The sequence below is a fragment of the Nicotiana attenuata genome, chromosome 1, assembly GCF_001879085.1.
Source record: "Nicotiana attenuata strain UT chromosome 1, NIATTr2, whole genome shotgun sequence".
Classification (NCBI taxonomy): Eukaryota; Viridiplantae; Streptophyta; class Magnoliopsida; order Solanales; family Solanaceae; genus Nicotiana; species Nicotiana attenuata.
Window position 1 is genome coordinate 84,522,049 of NC_031989.1, and position 15,317 is coordinate 84,537,365.

At 32.8% G+C, this 15,317-nt stretch overlaps 1 protein-coding gene across 1 annotated transcript; it reads left to right on the forward strand.

Annotated features, from left to right (window-relative positions):
* On the forward strand, positions 1,013–5,783 carry LOC109229916 (enoyl-CoA hydratase 2, peroxisomal). Its single transcript, XM_019395463.1, has 11 exons — positions 1,013–1,286; positions 1,383–1,405; positions 1,586–1,691; positions 2,119–2,189; positions 2,422–2,494; positions 3,068–3,107; positions 3,491–3,563; positions 3,638–3,788; positions 4,012–4,082; positions 5,210–5,383; positions 5,470–5,783. The coding sequence occupies exons 1-11, from the start codon at positions 1,224–1,226 to the stop codon at positions 5,555–5,557; spliced, it is 933 nt and encodes a 310-aa protein (XP_019251008.1). The 5' UTR covers positions 1,013–1,223; the 3' UTR covers positions 5,558–5,783.

Genomic DNA, 15,317 nt, shown 5'->3' on the forward strand with positions numbered 1-15,317 from the left:
AACCGGCGAAAGTATTGCTGAATTGTGGGAAAACACGTGTTCGGGATATTAAATGCGAGAAGACGTGCGTCATTTCAAGCATCAGAGACTGTTCAGGATATTTCCTGCCAAGAAAGGGATCTTCACCAACTTTCCGGTGACACAAGGATTTGTCACTAAAAAGCTAGAGGGTTATCTGTATAGGATAAAATTGGTTTATAATAAATGATCCAATGATAGCATGACACTTAGAACCAAAAATAGGTGAAAGGTGAATCAAGTAACAACCAATACCAGGAACAAGAGCTGCAATTGACATCGGGTAAACCCAAAGGGAGTATGGTCAACGGGAGCAGATCAAATATTTGCCATCGGGTAGCATTCAATGAAGAATATTCTTTAATATCAAATGAGCAACCGTTGCAGAGAATATTTGCATTCATGGCATGCCGTTACATATTAATCAATGACTCCTTTATTATCATTTAAGTAGGGCTTGATCCTAGGATCTTGTTTCCCTAGGTATAGCTATATAGCCGGCTCAACAACCATCGTAAGACACGAAATTCTTAGCAAAACATATGTTGTATTCCATTTTCGCTCTCAATTAAATAACTTTATTTGCTCTTTCATATTATTCTCATTTCTGTCCTCGGAGACGCTGTTCTCGTAGCCAGGCTTGTCATCTTCTTCAATTTTAATCGTTAAGTCTTACTTTTAATCCTATTTATTTACTATTTTTGGACCAAATCAATTCGCTTAACCATGTAACAAATTCTACTGTACCGTTTTATTCCTACGTGGGAAAAGAGTCTTCATAATCATTAATCTGATAACAAGATTTTAATAATCTCATTCAATTAAAACTCTAAGTCTTAAAAATTAATTTTTTTTCCCCAATTTATATGACACACTTTTTTTTTTTTAATTTATACAACAAAGAAAAGATACAATACATTTTATATTGAGAACCACTTATTTATAAATTTTCCATTTTACATATACGTATAATAAAACTTTCTTTTAAATCATTATCAATCCACTTCGATCTGCGTTCCAAACCCACGACCAATTTTTCATTTTTTTTTTTTTTCCTGAAACGATTTCCTTTAGCTCTGCTAAAAGAAGCAACTTTTCTCTAACAACTCAGTTCCCACCCAACGCAATTACAGCTTTTCCAAAATCGTACCTTGAAATTTGTCTTGTTGGAAATTGAAGATTCTTCTCTTTTTCTCAAAGATTGAATGGCGGGCTCTGGAAGTACTGAGTTCGATCCTGAACTAGTCATTTCCCACAAATTTCCTGAGGTTCATGATCCTTCTTCCTTTCTTTCTTAGTTCTCAAATTAACTTGTTCAATATCGCTTAATCCCATCATTAATCTTGGTTTACTGGTATTTGCAGAGTTTATATACTTACACTGAAAGGTACTGCAACATACTTGTAAAAAAAGGCTAATTGGGATAAGTTACATGAATCCTTTATATCCATTTTGCTCAATTTATGTTTTTATTAATTTTTGCAAATGATTAGGCTTGAATTTTGCTAGTGTTCTTGACCTTTGGTTTTTTTTTTTTACCATGTTGCAATTGTTAATTATGAAATAGGGATGCTGCTCTTTACGCTCTTGGCATAGGAGCATGTGCAAAGGATGCTATTGATGATAAAGAGCTTAAATATGTTTATCATCAAGATGGTCAAGAATTCATTCAGGTATTGTTGATTCATAGGAAGTGATGAATTTCGGTTTAATTGAACTTGATTTATGTCAAGCCATAGTCCAATCTGCAGCTTAAATTATCTTCTTCTGTTGTATTTTCTACTGTTTTATTTGAGTGATGGTAAAGTCAAACTTTTTATCTCTATAAAGGCTTAGGTACCTTTAACTGGGGGAATGTGTCCATTGCTTACAGTATACTATGATTAGTAAACATCACAAGGTCATACTCGGAGTAATTGTTTATCTTTAACGACCTGACAGTACTTGCATTGTAAAGAACGGGTTACACTCATTTTATTTTCCTAATAGTTTAATACTTAACAATACTATCCAGGACTGCGAAGGTTGAATAAACGCAATGGAATTCGTTGCTGTAATTGATTTGCCTTTTTCTTCCCCTGTGGCCTTTTATCTTTGTAGGTCTTGCCAACTTTTGCTGCTTTGTTCTCTCTTGGATTTACTTCAGAAATGGAGCAGATTCCAGGCTTGCAGTAAGTAGAACACATACTTTTCTAGTTTTGGTTGGGGGCAGGGGGGTCGGTTCCTTTTCTCTGTGTTGCCAATCATCTCTAAAGATACGATACTGTTGCTTCTGTTTCTCCATGTATTTGATCAAGTGCTAAAGAAAAATTGCTCGTTTATATGACCGTAGAGTAGATATGCAATTGTTCTACACTGCCAAGATATTAGCTTAAGTGCATCATTTCTGCTTCGTTTTGCTAGATATGATCCACGTCTTCTACTGCACGGCCAACAATACATTGAAATCTATAAGCCGCTCCCTTCCCATGGCTGTGTAAGTGTCTGGCTAAATGCCTCAACTTATCTAGCAAGAACATAATCTGTCTCTTAAATTTGGATGCAGAAGGTATTCAAGAATGAATGAAGATCAAAAGTAATTTCAAAGTAATTTTTCCTCAGGAAACTAGTTGTAATCTGTAGTTGGACATATCAGTTTTACTTGCATAGATGTTCTGTCAATATAATACCAACATCCTATTTACAAACCTCAAGTCTCATATCTTTTACGTTTATTGTGCTTATACATATCTTATATTCACAGCTTTCCTGCCCAACTTTTGGATAGTGGCACACCACAGCTGATACGGTTTCACTTTAATTTTTACATGTTTGGCTTTAGTTATTTCAATAAATCCTAGTCCTTTGACACGATGAAACATAGTTGAGGGCAGAGGAGCCTTCCCTTGGCAGCACTTGAAACATGACTTAGTTTAGATTATTTTAAAGTTTTCGGTTGGAAGAATATGGTACCTTATTGTTTATTAATAATCTTAATTTTATTTATCATCCTTTTTCCCCTTTCGTTTTTAATCTAGAATAAGTTATTTCCTTGATGTTATTGTTGCAGATACTAAACAAAGCGAGTATTGCTGGATTGCATGATAAAGGTATGAGTATGAATAGCAAACAGAAATAACTGCAGGAACTAGATAAGTTCGTATATCAAATTAGAATAAAAATATAGACAGTTAAATGTGAAGGCATTTGAGTAAGGGGCAAATGGTTTATAGCAAGTCTACTGCTGTTGTGCAGAAACATTTCTCAATTAGGCAATTGGTGGGAATGAGTTGAGTGGATATAATTTTGAAATTTTACTCTTTTTCTAGCTAAGGCATTTTGGAAATAGGTTAACAGAAATTAAAATGATAATGTCATTCCTTGAGATGCAGCAATGAAAAGAGAAGATATGTACGTGTGATATTCGGCCAAAAATGCATATATTTACCCATTGTTGCCTCACATTCTAATACTTTTAATCATCTATTAACAGGTAAAGCAGCCATTCTTGAAATAGAAATTGTAAGTTACGAGAAAGAATCTGGTGATCCACTATGCATGAACCGGTAAGTTTAGTTTAACTGATATGCCTAGAGCTTTTATGCTAAAGCAAACAGTAAACACCACATATTAATTGCAGGTTGGCTATTTACTTGAGGGGTGCTGGTGGGTTCTCGAAGTCATCTCAGCCTTACTCTTACTCAAAAAATCCTAGTAATCAATCTGCCTTTCCTAAAATTCCCAAAAGTCAACCTTTTGCTGTTTTTGAAGAATGTACGCATGCATCACAGGTTGGTTACATGAGTTGCATATTGTTTTTCATGTAGTTACTACACAAATTTAAGCATCAATATCTGTATCTTGAACGCTATGCTTGTATTTACTTGAGTTGTGTAGGACCATAAGTCACAAAGGCATGTTAATTCTCATACTTACATCCTCTTTTGAGGGCTTGAAGATTTTGTCATACTTGTTTTCATTGGATTTTTGAACTTTCCTAATGCGGTGATGCAGGCCTTGCTGTATAGGCTATCTGGTGATTACAATCCATTGCATTCAGATCCAATGGTTGCAGGAATTGCAGGGTAATCTTCCATAAACAACGCAATTTAACTCTCTCTTTATAATGATAGTACTATACTTATGAGTAACTTGTTCTTCTCTTTGCCAATAACTTTTATATTCTGTTATCCTTGAGCTACTTAGCCAATGTTTGCCGGTTAGTGATACTTGTTAAAGCTGCATGATATTAGACATGAACCTCCCATTGTTTTGCACGAAATAGAAAGGGCACTCACAAACTAGCGATATTGCTTCCTGAGTGAAGCATAACATGTGGGAAATTTTCGGGTTTTTCAATATTGCAGCACTTTTAGAAAGAAATATTGCCAAACCTAAACAAGTTTTCTTAACTGGCATTATTCATTAAGTTGGTAAATTGTAATAGAGGTAAGCTTTTTTGCCCTTCTACAGTTCGACTTGCCCATCTAAAGTGCTGATGCGGCAAGCCTAGCTGTGGACTATGTGAACAAAAAAAAAAAGGAAAAGATATAGGAGTTTCGAACTGCACTAATTCATGATAATGTCGTTCTAAAATGTCTTAGCCCTAAACAACCCCCCTCCCCCTTCCCTCCCCCCCCCCCCCCAAAAAAAAAAAACCCACCCACCCCCACCCCTACCCCTGCCCCCAATAACTATTTATTATTACAACTGTAGAGAGTAGAAAAAAGGCACTCCTGACTCCTCCTCACCATCTGTTCGGGACATACTCCTGAAAGATGAGTCCTTCCACTGAAATGCATGTCGGAAAATAAGTGCAGAAACTAGAAACTTTTAAGAATTTGAAATCTGAACTTGGACATGATGCTTACACATAATGGTACATGGCTTAGTAATTTCAACAACCATACTACTGTCCATCTCCTCATATTCATCCTTTTAACAAGTGAGTTTATACAAATGCGCTTGGCTGGAATACTTTGTATAACTTTAAGGCCATACCCTGATCCAAAAAGGCGTTTTCTTTTGTTAGTTTTATGTTCTACTTGAAGCTTAATTAGTTCGTTTGTTCAGGACATCAGTTGAAGGATTGATTTTGCTTCTGTAATTCTAGTTCTAGTTGAACAATATCAAGTTACAATCTTTTTTATCTGTTTTCATGCATTTACAATATGTCAGTGCAATCTAATTTCTTGGGATGTACTTTGCCTAGATTTTCTCGTCCAATACTGCACGGGTTGTGCACGCTTGGATATGCAGTTAGGGCTATCATTAAATGTATTTGCGGAGGTGAACAGAACATGATCAAGAGCATATCTGGCAGATTTTCACTACATGTCTATCCAGGAGAGACTTTAATCACGGAAATGTGGCTGGCAGGGTTGAGGTATGTTAAATTAATACATCGTTTATTACGGGATTCAATATATTTATTGGGTGTTTGGTATACTAAAAGACAGTTGGAATGTGCAGACTTATATATCAAGTGAAGGTTAAGGAACGTAACAGGGCCGTGCTTTCTGGATTTGTGGATCTTGATCGTTTAAGTTCATCACTGTGAGTGTTCATGGTGCACTCACGAGGAGAGAGTGTTTTGTATGATAATATTGGTTTGTATTTTATGTCTAATTACACAATCTGGATCTAATCATTTTAAGTTCATATCTCTCATGGTACAGTCCTGTGGAGAGGGCTTCCTGTGCAACAATCTAAATTACCATTTCTTTTGCTAAAGTTTAAATTACTATTGACCTTAAATAACATTTGCCAAATGTGATGTTGGTAAACGTTGGCCTATTCTAGTTACTAGCATATTTTACTGCGAACTGAGATGTAGAAGTCCTAGGTTCCTTCTTTGGTGACTCTTTTTGACTTGTATTCTCAATCTTGGGATCCAACTGACATGAAAATGATACAAACCCTAACCCTAGCTTCCTTCAAAGAACAAGAGATGGAGATGAAGGATGTGTCACCAGAAGCATATGAGATTTTTATCTAAAGAAAACTGTGATAGTTTTGAAAGAAAATTATACCGAGTGAAAATTTCTTGTCTCTTTCTAGTAAAGTAGCCTTAGCTTTTGACATAATTCATACTGATTCAGTAGGAGAAGCTGTTTTATGCATAACTACTCATTGGATTGATGATAACTATATTATGCAAAAAAGGATTTTAGCATATCAAACAGGTTTAATTGATGAAATTCAGGATATACGTATGTGGCCAAGTATTCACGTCGTTATTGTCTTGGTAATAAGATATTTTCTATTTCATTTTATAATGAAAGTTATGAATTAGATGTTCAGGAGTTAAACCATCGTTATGTTACATGTGCATGCCATGTTCTAAATTCAATTGTTACGGATAGAATTGCTCATTTTGAACCTCAACTTGGGAAAATAAGAGAAGCAATGCGTTACAGAGGCGAATCAGAATTTATAGATTTCTAAAACACATAGTTAACGTATTTCTTAAATACATACAAAATTTGAACAGAAGCTATGAACTCAATGGTAAATACGTCCCTGTGGATAAGCGTCATTTCCATCTGTTGGGAAGAGTAAAAACGTTCGAACATGAACATCATTTGGCCTGGTGGTGAGTAGTCATGTCATGGGGAACTTGAATCAAATCGGTAATGACTTTAAAGTTACAGAACTAAATTTTCTGTAAGTTCAGCAGCATCAGAATTATTCTAGCTACTGAAACATGCCAAGTAGGGGTGTGCATTCGAATCGGTTTATCAATAAATCGAATCGATTATTTGTTATCGAAATCGAAATCGAAAAAATCGAAACCTTATTGAAACGATAACGATAAGCATATGTACAAATCGATAATCGATAAGTAATTATCGATAAGGGTCAAAATTGAATAGATAAATCGAATGCACACCCCTAGACTGTAGACACTTGTTAAATGAGTAATTACCTATTTGTGTAGATTAATATAACATACAGAATGTATATATATTCCGCTACTATTTTGAAAGCGGCTATACAATATTATTTTTCCTAATCTATACCCTTTCCTTTACTCTAAATTCCTTACCCTATTATTTCCTCTACCACATTTAAGGAATGATCATATTTAAAGATCAAGGGAATGAAGTTCAAATTAATGAGAAACAGAATTAGCCGTGATGATGTGTTTTGTTTTGTTTTGTTTTTTTTATACCGTTGGAGTGTTGGTGGCATACATTTGATCTCTTACTTTAGTTTTGTTGCATGTGCTTGTTGACACAATTTTTATATTATAAATGGTGTTCGTCTTATTTTAGCTTCTTTTTGTCCATATTAGTTAGGCGCGTTTATAGCGATATACTTTCCGTGGAATCCCGCAAATTTTCTTATTGGTGTAATCGATAACCGAATCGATAAGCCCCCAAAATTGATAAATCGAAATCGAAAAAATCGAAACCTTATTAAAACGATAACGATAAGCATATGTACAAATCGATAATCGATAAGTAATTATCGATAAAGGTCAAAATCGAATGCACACCCCTAATGCCAAGTGCTCCATTTCCTGCTTCCTCCCCAATCTAGAAGAAAGCAATTGACATGAAATCAAATAGACGATTTTTTTTTATAAGACGATGTTGCACCCATGCTTTCTGGTACTGGAAGCATTGATCATTAAGCTTTATATTCTATCTTAGCCGAGGTTTTACATATGTAAACCAGAACGGAGGGATTATATACCAAAGGCAATAGTAGCTTTGGCAAACATGACAAGTAAAAAAGAACGGCCGGAACATATATACCGCCGAAGGAACATATGTACTTTCAGAGGTCGTTTAGCAGAGTGTATTAGAGAAAATAATGCATGCGTTAGCTTTGTGTATTAGCAATACCTAGTTTGGTACACTTTTTCAACCTATGTTTAACTAATACAAGCATTAGTTACACACCCTATTTGGTATTATCCTATGTATAATCAATGCATAGCAAACTATGGTATTAACAATACCAAGGGTATTAATGCATGCATTGGTATGGTTAAAGACAAAATTATCCTTAAAGTCCTTTAAAGCTAAAGAATATGGAGGGCATTTTTGTAAACAACTAATTTTTTTAACAATTATGCAATGCATTTTAATTGTTAATCCACCACACCAAACAATGAATTAAGAAATAATCTCTGCATAACTAATGCTTGCATTACTAATTCCTGCATTTCTAATACATCTTATTCGGCACTATTCTTATAGCCACATTGTGAAAAATACGTACTTCAAATAAATGATCGACTGTAATGCATTTCAGAAGATGGAAAGACATGCAGCAGTACTCTAACAACAAATGCTAGAAAGAATTAAGGACTATAACTAGCTAAAAATCAATAAGATATGGAGATACCAACCAGTCTTCAACTACTGATCAATTTTTCAACCTTTTCTCATATTATGCATTAGAATGTTTGGTACGTACTATTTGGTTAATAGGCACTTATAACTCCTCCCATATATACTCATCACATAGCATGACTACTACTAATGCATTTAATTGGTCTGCTTTAACGAGATGGTAGACCAAGAACATAGCTAGCCCTTATACTTTAATGGAAATGTCAGACATTAATCATGAGCCAACTTTCCTGACCTCTCTCTACAATCTTCTTCTACTGTAATGTGAAATCACCCATCTGCAGCAATTAAGTGTGAAAATGTAAAGTCTTTTCTCCCACTCCCAAGAACTAGGGTCTATCCATAGTATCATATTATACCTACATTTACCTGTACCCAGCAGCTCATCATCTGTTGAGTCCCATCAGCATCTGTCGTGATATTTGCACTAATTCAGCGAACACTAGCTCACAAAGATTACAGAGCGTACACATGAAAAACATTAACGAGGAGCAGGTCATATGATGTCTAATTTGACTCGAGTTAATATTGGACGAAAACTTTTATTTTGTGCCACACACGACTAAAGCTAGTTGTGTGAGGTTTCTTTTTGTCTGTCAACTTTGTAGTTCCAGAATTTCGTGAACCTAAACGTGTGATATAAAAAGAGGTCTCACACAATAAATGTCATTTTTATTTGTGTGAGGCACACTCTACAAATTAATGTTGATAACAAGTGAATTAATAATCTCAATAATAAAGTAAGTTACCTATTAGAACATGTTATAATATATTGGTTAGCGTAAAACAGCCTCATCCTTCTGACACCAGGAAATTCGAATCCATTCAAACCCAACACTTTCTTAGTTTGGTTAAAATAGTGATGAAACAAAGAAATGCTTTACGATGAATAATACTTTCTCCGTTTCAAAAAGATCGTCACTATTTTTTTTATTAATCCATTTAAAAAAGAGTGACATCTACACAAATACTATTGCAAGTTTTAAGACCATATAAAATTTCAAAAAAATTTCAACCACACAAATTTTATGAATAATAAAAGTCTTTATTCTTTATTAAAGTTTGTACCAAATTAAACTAGGACAATCTTTTTAAAATGGAAGGAGTAACAAACAAAAACACATCCCTGCCCATTTTTTCTTACCACATGGGAAAGATCAGCTGCATCTTTCTGTATCTCTTTAACCATAGAGTTGCATTAAGAACATCAAAAAGTGTCATATATATACATATGGGGCTAAGTAGCAAAGGAGGTAATGGGAGAAAGGACTACATAAAGTTAAAACATGAAATACATGAACAAATTCTGAAAATTAGGGTTCTTAGCTCCATGTAACATTGTCAAGTCGAGGATAGTTGTTCCATTATTCCTAGAAGAAACTCGAGCCTAGCCTTGAAGCATTAGAATTTTTATTTTTAAATCTAAGGTTTAAACAAGAAAAATAAATATGGATTAGATGAATGATGATGAAGCAGTGGCGGCTCAATCTAATATGTGGCCTAAAGCTAAAAGTTAAAAGAGGCCCTAATTTTTTTTAGTAAAATTTTATATAGTTTATTTGATGTTTATTCTTACAGCTTCCTAAATTGCAAGAAAGTTAATTTTATTTGGATAATTATTTTTTTCACTTAACAATATGGTGGTACGTGTAATTCTCATGAGACATTGTTAATCTTAAGTTATATCTTATTAATTTTAGTTTACAAACTTTTTTCAACTAAAGGAACTGTTAGAGAAAATATTAAAATTATTCTATAAGCAATAAAAACATTTAAAAAATTAGAGTATCGCCTTTTACTTGTATAATTTTCATCTCACTTTTAATTCAAAATATTGGTAAAACCATCAATTTTATATTTCATTATGCTTTAAAAGATATTCAAGGGTAATAGCTTGTTTTGGCCAAGCTTCTCCAAGGGCAAAAAATGTCCCCCAACCCCAAAAGTATATTTTTAAAAAATTGAGCTGTCTGGCCAAGCTTTTGGGAGAAACATGCTATAAGGCAATATATTTTTTAATCTAATCGTTTAATAATCTACTTAAAAAATATTTAAAAAGACATTCAAAGCATTAAAAAAAATCTTACAGCACCGAAGTTATAAACAAGAATGATTCAAGTTCAAATGCATTAGACAAAACTAAGATAGGAAGTAGCTACAAATATATTTTCAACCGTAATTACATTACATATTTTAAAAGAGTACATAACATAAACTTTGAAAATATGGACGTAGTGGTTGATAAAAATTGACAACATATGAATGCAAAATATTATTTTTTACTGCAAATAAATATACAATTATTTATATTATATATATGATTAATTTGGGGCCTTAATTTTTGGGGGCCTAAAGCCATTGCTTTAGTGGCTTTATGATTGAGCCGCCTCTGTGATGAAGAGAAAATAACTGAAAGAAAGAATAATTAAGTGAACAAAAACCTGGGGAGAAGAAAAACATGAAGAACGTGTGTAAGAAGAAAGGATCTCTCTTGTTTGATGAATCACGAGAGTTTTACAAAGAGAAACCAACACAGCTCTGTTGGCAGTATGCCCACCTCCACGTTAATTAAACCTTCTTTTTTTTTTTTGTCCTTTTTCTTTTTCTTGTTCATCTTCATTTCTAAAGGAAAGTGAGAATTGAAGATGGAGGTGGACAGAATGCCAATGAACTCTGTAAGAAACCCTTTGCCAATCTTCCATGAAACTGAATAATATCATCATAGTCTCTGCATCATCTTTAGTTTTTCCCTCTATCTGTAATAAACATATAGAAAGTAGGCTAGCTATATATGAGAGTATTCAATGGAGGAGCAGTTGGGCACTATTTAAGACGGTGAGATAGGGTTGAGAGAGAGAGAGAGCATTGAAGTTGCTGCAAAATAATTAATAGGGGAGGTAGATACTGGAGAGAGATCATAATCAGATAGGATGTTTCATTCTTCATTTCAGAGAGCATATTTATAAATCAAATTTTTTGCCCCATAAATCCCTCGATTCTGATGAAGAAAAAGAAAATATTTTGCCCCTCATGACCCTCGTAGTATTAGTTTCATCTTTCCTCAAAACCCTCGTTACTGATGCAAACCCTTAGACTGAGGAGAAGAAAAGGAGGGGCCAAGGGGTGGATAATTAAGGGGAAGGGTTTGGATTTTGGAATTGCTATCCTTAAATGACAAAAACCATTACTAGAACTTACAGCTTGTTAGCCTAATTTTCTTTTTGGCCAAAATACTTTTATTTGATTAAAAATGTTTTTCCCAAAATTAAGGTGTTTGACTACTTTTTAAGAAGGAAAAATAAGTGTTTTAAAAGGCGTTTTCAGGGCGAGTCCCTGATCGAGCCCTAAGGCGAGGCACACCAAAAACGTCTTGAGGCTATGTGTGGAGCGGACGTCTCAAGATGCGTACGCCCAGCAATTCGGTGCGTCCGGGCGTTTGAGGTGCGTTTTTTTAGTGAGGCGTATGGCCCAGAGACTTTTTCAAATTAAAATAAATTTTGTTGAATAAGTCATTCATATAATACCCAAATTCTCAAAATTGAGCTTGGTAATTACTCAAAAGTTTTAAAAAGGAACTGAAATGTATTAAATTTAAAAGTAAAGACATTTTTTATTGATTGAAGCCCTAATTCACGTTCTTTCCCAATTCTTTATCTTGTTCGCTAGTCTGCTAATATCTCCCAAAAGCAACGAATATTCAAACTTTTTTAACAAATACAAAAAGAACTCTATTCTCCTTCGTAGCAGCACGTTCAAATCTCAAATTGCAGGTTAGTCATCCTTTTTGTTCCTCCATGTATAAAACTTTATTATTTTCGACTCAAGTTACTTGTGCTTCTAAGTAACGTATAATAGATTGCTTTGACTAGTTTTTTGTGGGGATGGAGCACATCTATATATACTAGTGCTACAAAACCCGTGCTGAGCCCGGGTTCAAGAACAAGGCAATAAAGTCTATCATAATGGTTTTCTTAATAATAATAATAATAATTTGTATTATATTTTTAGGCATAAATTTTTTAAGATCGTCACTTCGTAATCATAGGGAAGCATTAGATAATTTATTAAAAAAAATATTTATAGTGAAGCAAGTGTGCTAAGGATTAAGCAGATATCAAAGGGACAAAGGTAACTTGATATATTCAGTAACATAATTTAAAGTATGCAAAATGATTCCAAATGGACTATAATCATAAATTAAAGAAGATGTTTTAATATTTTGTGAATTTTGTGAGCACAAAATTTCTAATTAGAGGCGGAAATAAAGAAGATATTTTAATAGATTGTTTTGGTATTTATTGATTAACTACTCATAATTTCATACGACTATAGTTTATGCTAGAAAAAATATGGTGATTAAAGTCTATGTTTAAATGAAACTTAGAAAGATCCAAATACATTAAAACAATGTCCGGGAATTAATTTAGTTTGTCATTAACTTATTAAGGCTTTATTTTTAAAAGAAAATTCTGCTACCCAAGCAATTAAGGAATTATATGATTTTTGACAAATTAAATTATTTTAAGGAAAATATTACATCATTGTTTCAATAGCATGTGACCATCCACGATATTTAATAAATGTGAGATTACAAGTAATCACTTGCTAAGGATCTCTCTCTTTTCCTTTGTTCTATCCCCACTTAATTAAGTAAATTGGATAAAATTTAAATATTTTTATAATTTTATTTTCAATATTCTAATCTATTAATTTTAAAAAAGTTTTGAAATTTATTTTCCATTATATAATTTTGTTAAATCACTAATTCTAAATTTATATTTTCAAAGTAATTTTCCATTAAAATAAGATCGAAGAGAAATTTAATTATAATTTTAGAATTACTAAGAAAATTTGTTCGACAGGGTATTCCCTCAATATCAAATGAAATCTTCAAGGATATCGTTATCAGCATTTTAGATTTATCTTTGTGCATAATTATTCATCATTATTCACAGCTTTTCAAGCATTTTTGAAGGGCTCAAAGTTTAAAATATTTACTAAATTAAATATAGGAACTTAAGCAAAAAAAGAAATAAAGTAGGGGAAAAAAAATTATGGTACACACTTCACCTCCAAAAAGTTAGGTCAAGGAGTTATGTATTACTAAAACGGGTTTGAAAGTATCTTGATTTATTGGAAACATACTTTAGTATATGAAGTAATAAATACCAAATGCAAGGACATATTTGAAAGAGCAAACCCTTTTGGTTGGCAAGCTAACAAGATAGTTACAATGTAACTAAGGACTACAAAACTCTTTACATGGTTATATATAGTAATAATAATATTTTTCACATTTTTATAGTTTTCTTCAATTTTTATACAATTTTAGTTTTTTATAAATATTTACTGTAATTATATTATTTTATAAAATATTAAAAATTAAATACCTATTGGGCTTATGACCCGTGCTTCGGGGCTTACGCCTCATTGAGGCATATGTAAAATGCCTCGCCTTACGCCCACGCTTTTTAAAATACTGGAAAAAATAGTACTTTTGAATAGAAATAGAAAATCATGAGAATCAGAAAAAAAAAATGTAGCTACTTCCTAAAAATATTTTTTTGAAAAGCACTTTGAGAAAAATACAATTAGAAGTACCTTTTAAATGCTTGAAAAAATGCTAGTTGGTGCTCAAAAGTGCTTTAAATAAATTAGTTACACACAAATAATTTTTCACCAAATATACTTTTTTGAAAAGTATTTTTCTTAATAAGCTAATTTTAAAAACTTGACCAACTATGTTAGTATTAGTAAGAAATATGCAAAGCAGCTTTATGTTGTAGAAGGAAACTAAGTCCTAGTCTTCTCTGGTCCCCTTCTTTTCATGCCTCGTCAACCTTGTTTCTTCTTGATAATATCCACGAGTATATAGGTATTTAAGATAAATTGAAAAACTAAATCGAATTGAAAAATCTAATCAATCAAAATAAGAAACCGTCATATTTAGTTTTTCTTGAAAGACTAACCATATTTAGTTTTGTCTTGTACTTTCTAAATAAAGAAAGTTAAACCGAAATTGAAACAGACAAAGAATAGTAGCCACGCAATATATTTTGTGACTTTTAGATACAAAAATAAATAAATTTAATTGCAATTTTGTCAATATACATATATTTTTATAATATATCTATTACTCCTGAGGATGTTTATAAAAGTGCTCAAATTCCTGCTTGGGCAATAATAAAGGGTGGAAAAAAATAACCATAATAACTAAGCCCATATTATCCTTAGATGACAGAAACATTGTTTTGTCACTTTAAAGTTTGGTCTAACTCAACTTCAAAAGTTAACTTATAAGGTGATGATATTTATTCGAGAGTATATAAAGAGATTATTACACCCTTTTAGAACCAATGTGAGACTCAACACCTTTCTTACGCCCAGAATTAAACATTTAGAGCATGAACAATATGAGATGGACGCCTAACATCAAGCAAACAATGGATTATGATGGACATGCCTTTGATACCCTATTAAAGAAATGAACCTTGGGCTCAACCTCAAAAGTTAGTTAATAAAGTAAAAATTGTTCGGATCGAAATAACAAGGCATCATGGTGAAGCTAACAATGCAAACCTAGCAATAAATCAGACAACAAAAGAAAAATTTTACTAAATGAGACATAACAATTTATGATGACTTGGTCAATCATCTTGCATATATTTGATAAAGCTAATATAAAAAGAAAGTATAAAACTATCTAGAGAATAATCTCCCCCTAAACAAAACTCTTTTTATGACTACATGTGGATGCTATTGTATTATTATGCGAGATGAAGAATCTTCAATTTATAGAAGTACTAAATTTTCCTCGAGAAAAAGGATTTGCCAAATATAGAAGAGACACTTCCCACCGAAAAAATCTTTTTCTTTTCCACCAATGAATCTAATTCTAATTATGATAGAAAATCATGACAAACCCTAACAAGAATTGCCCAAGACCATATAATA

What these genes read in the sequence shown, in the direction of transcription:
- LOC109229916 (XM_019395463.1), top strand. Translation starts at nt 1,224, where the DNA reads ATGGCGGGCTCTGGAAGTACTGAGTTCGATCCTGAACTAGTCATTTCC. An exon ending in ATGGTCAAGAATTCATTCAG is followed by an intron (nt 1,692 to 2,118) that starts GTATTGTTGATT and finishes TTATCTTTGTAG; the next exon opens with GTCTTGCCAACTTTTGCTGC. An exon ending in TGCTGGATTGCATGATAAAG is followed by an intron (nt 3,108 to 3,490) that starts GTATGAGTATGA and finishes ATCTATTAACAG; the next exon opens with GTAAAGCAGCCATTCTTGAA.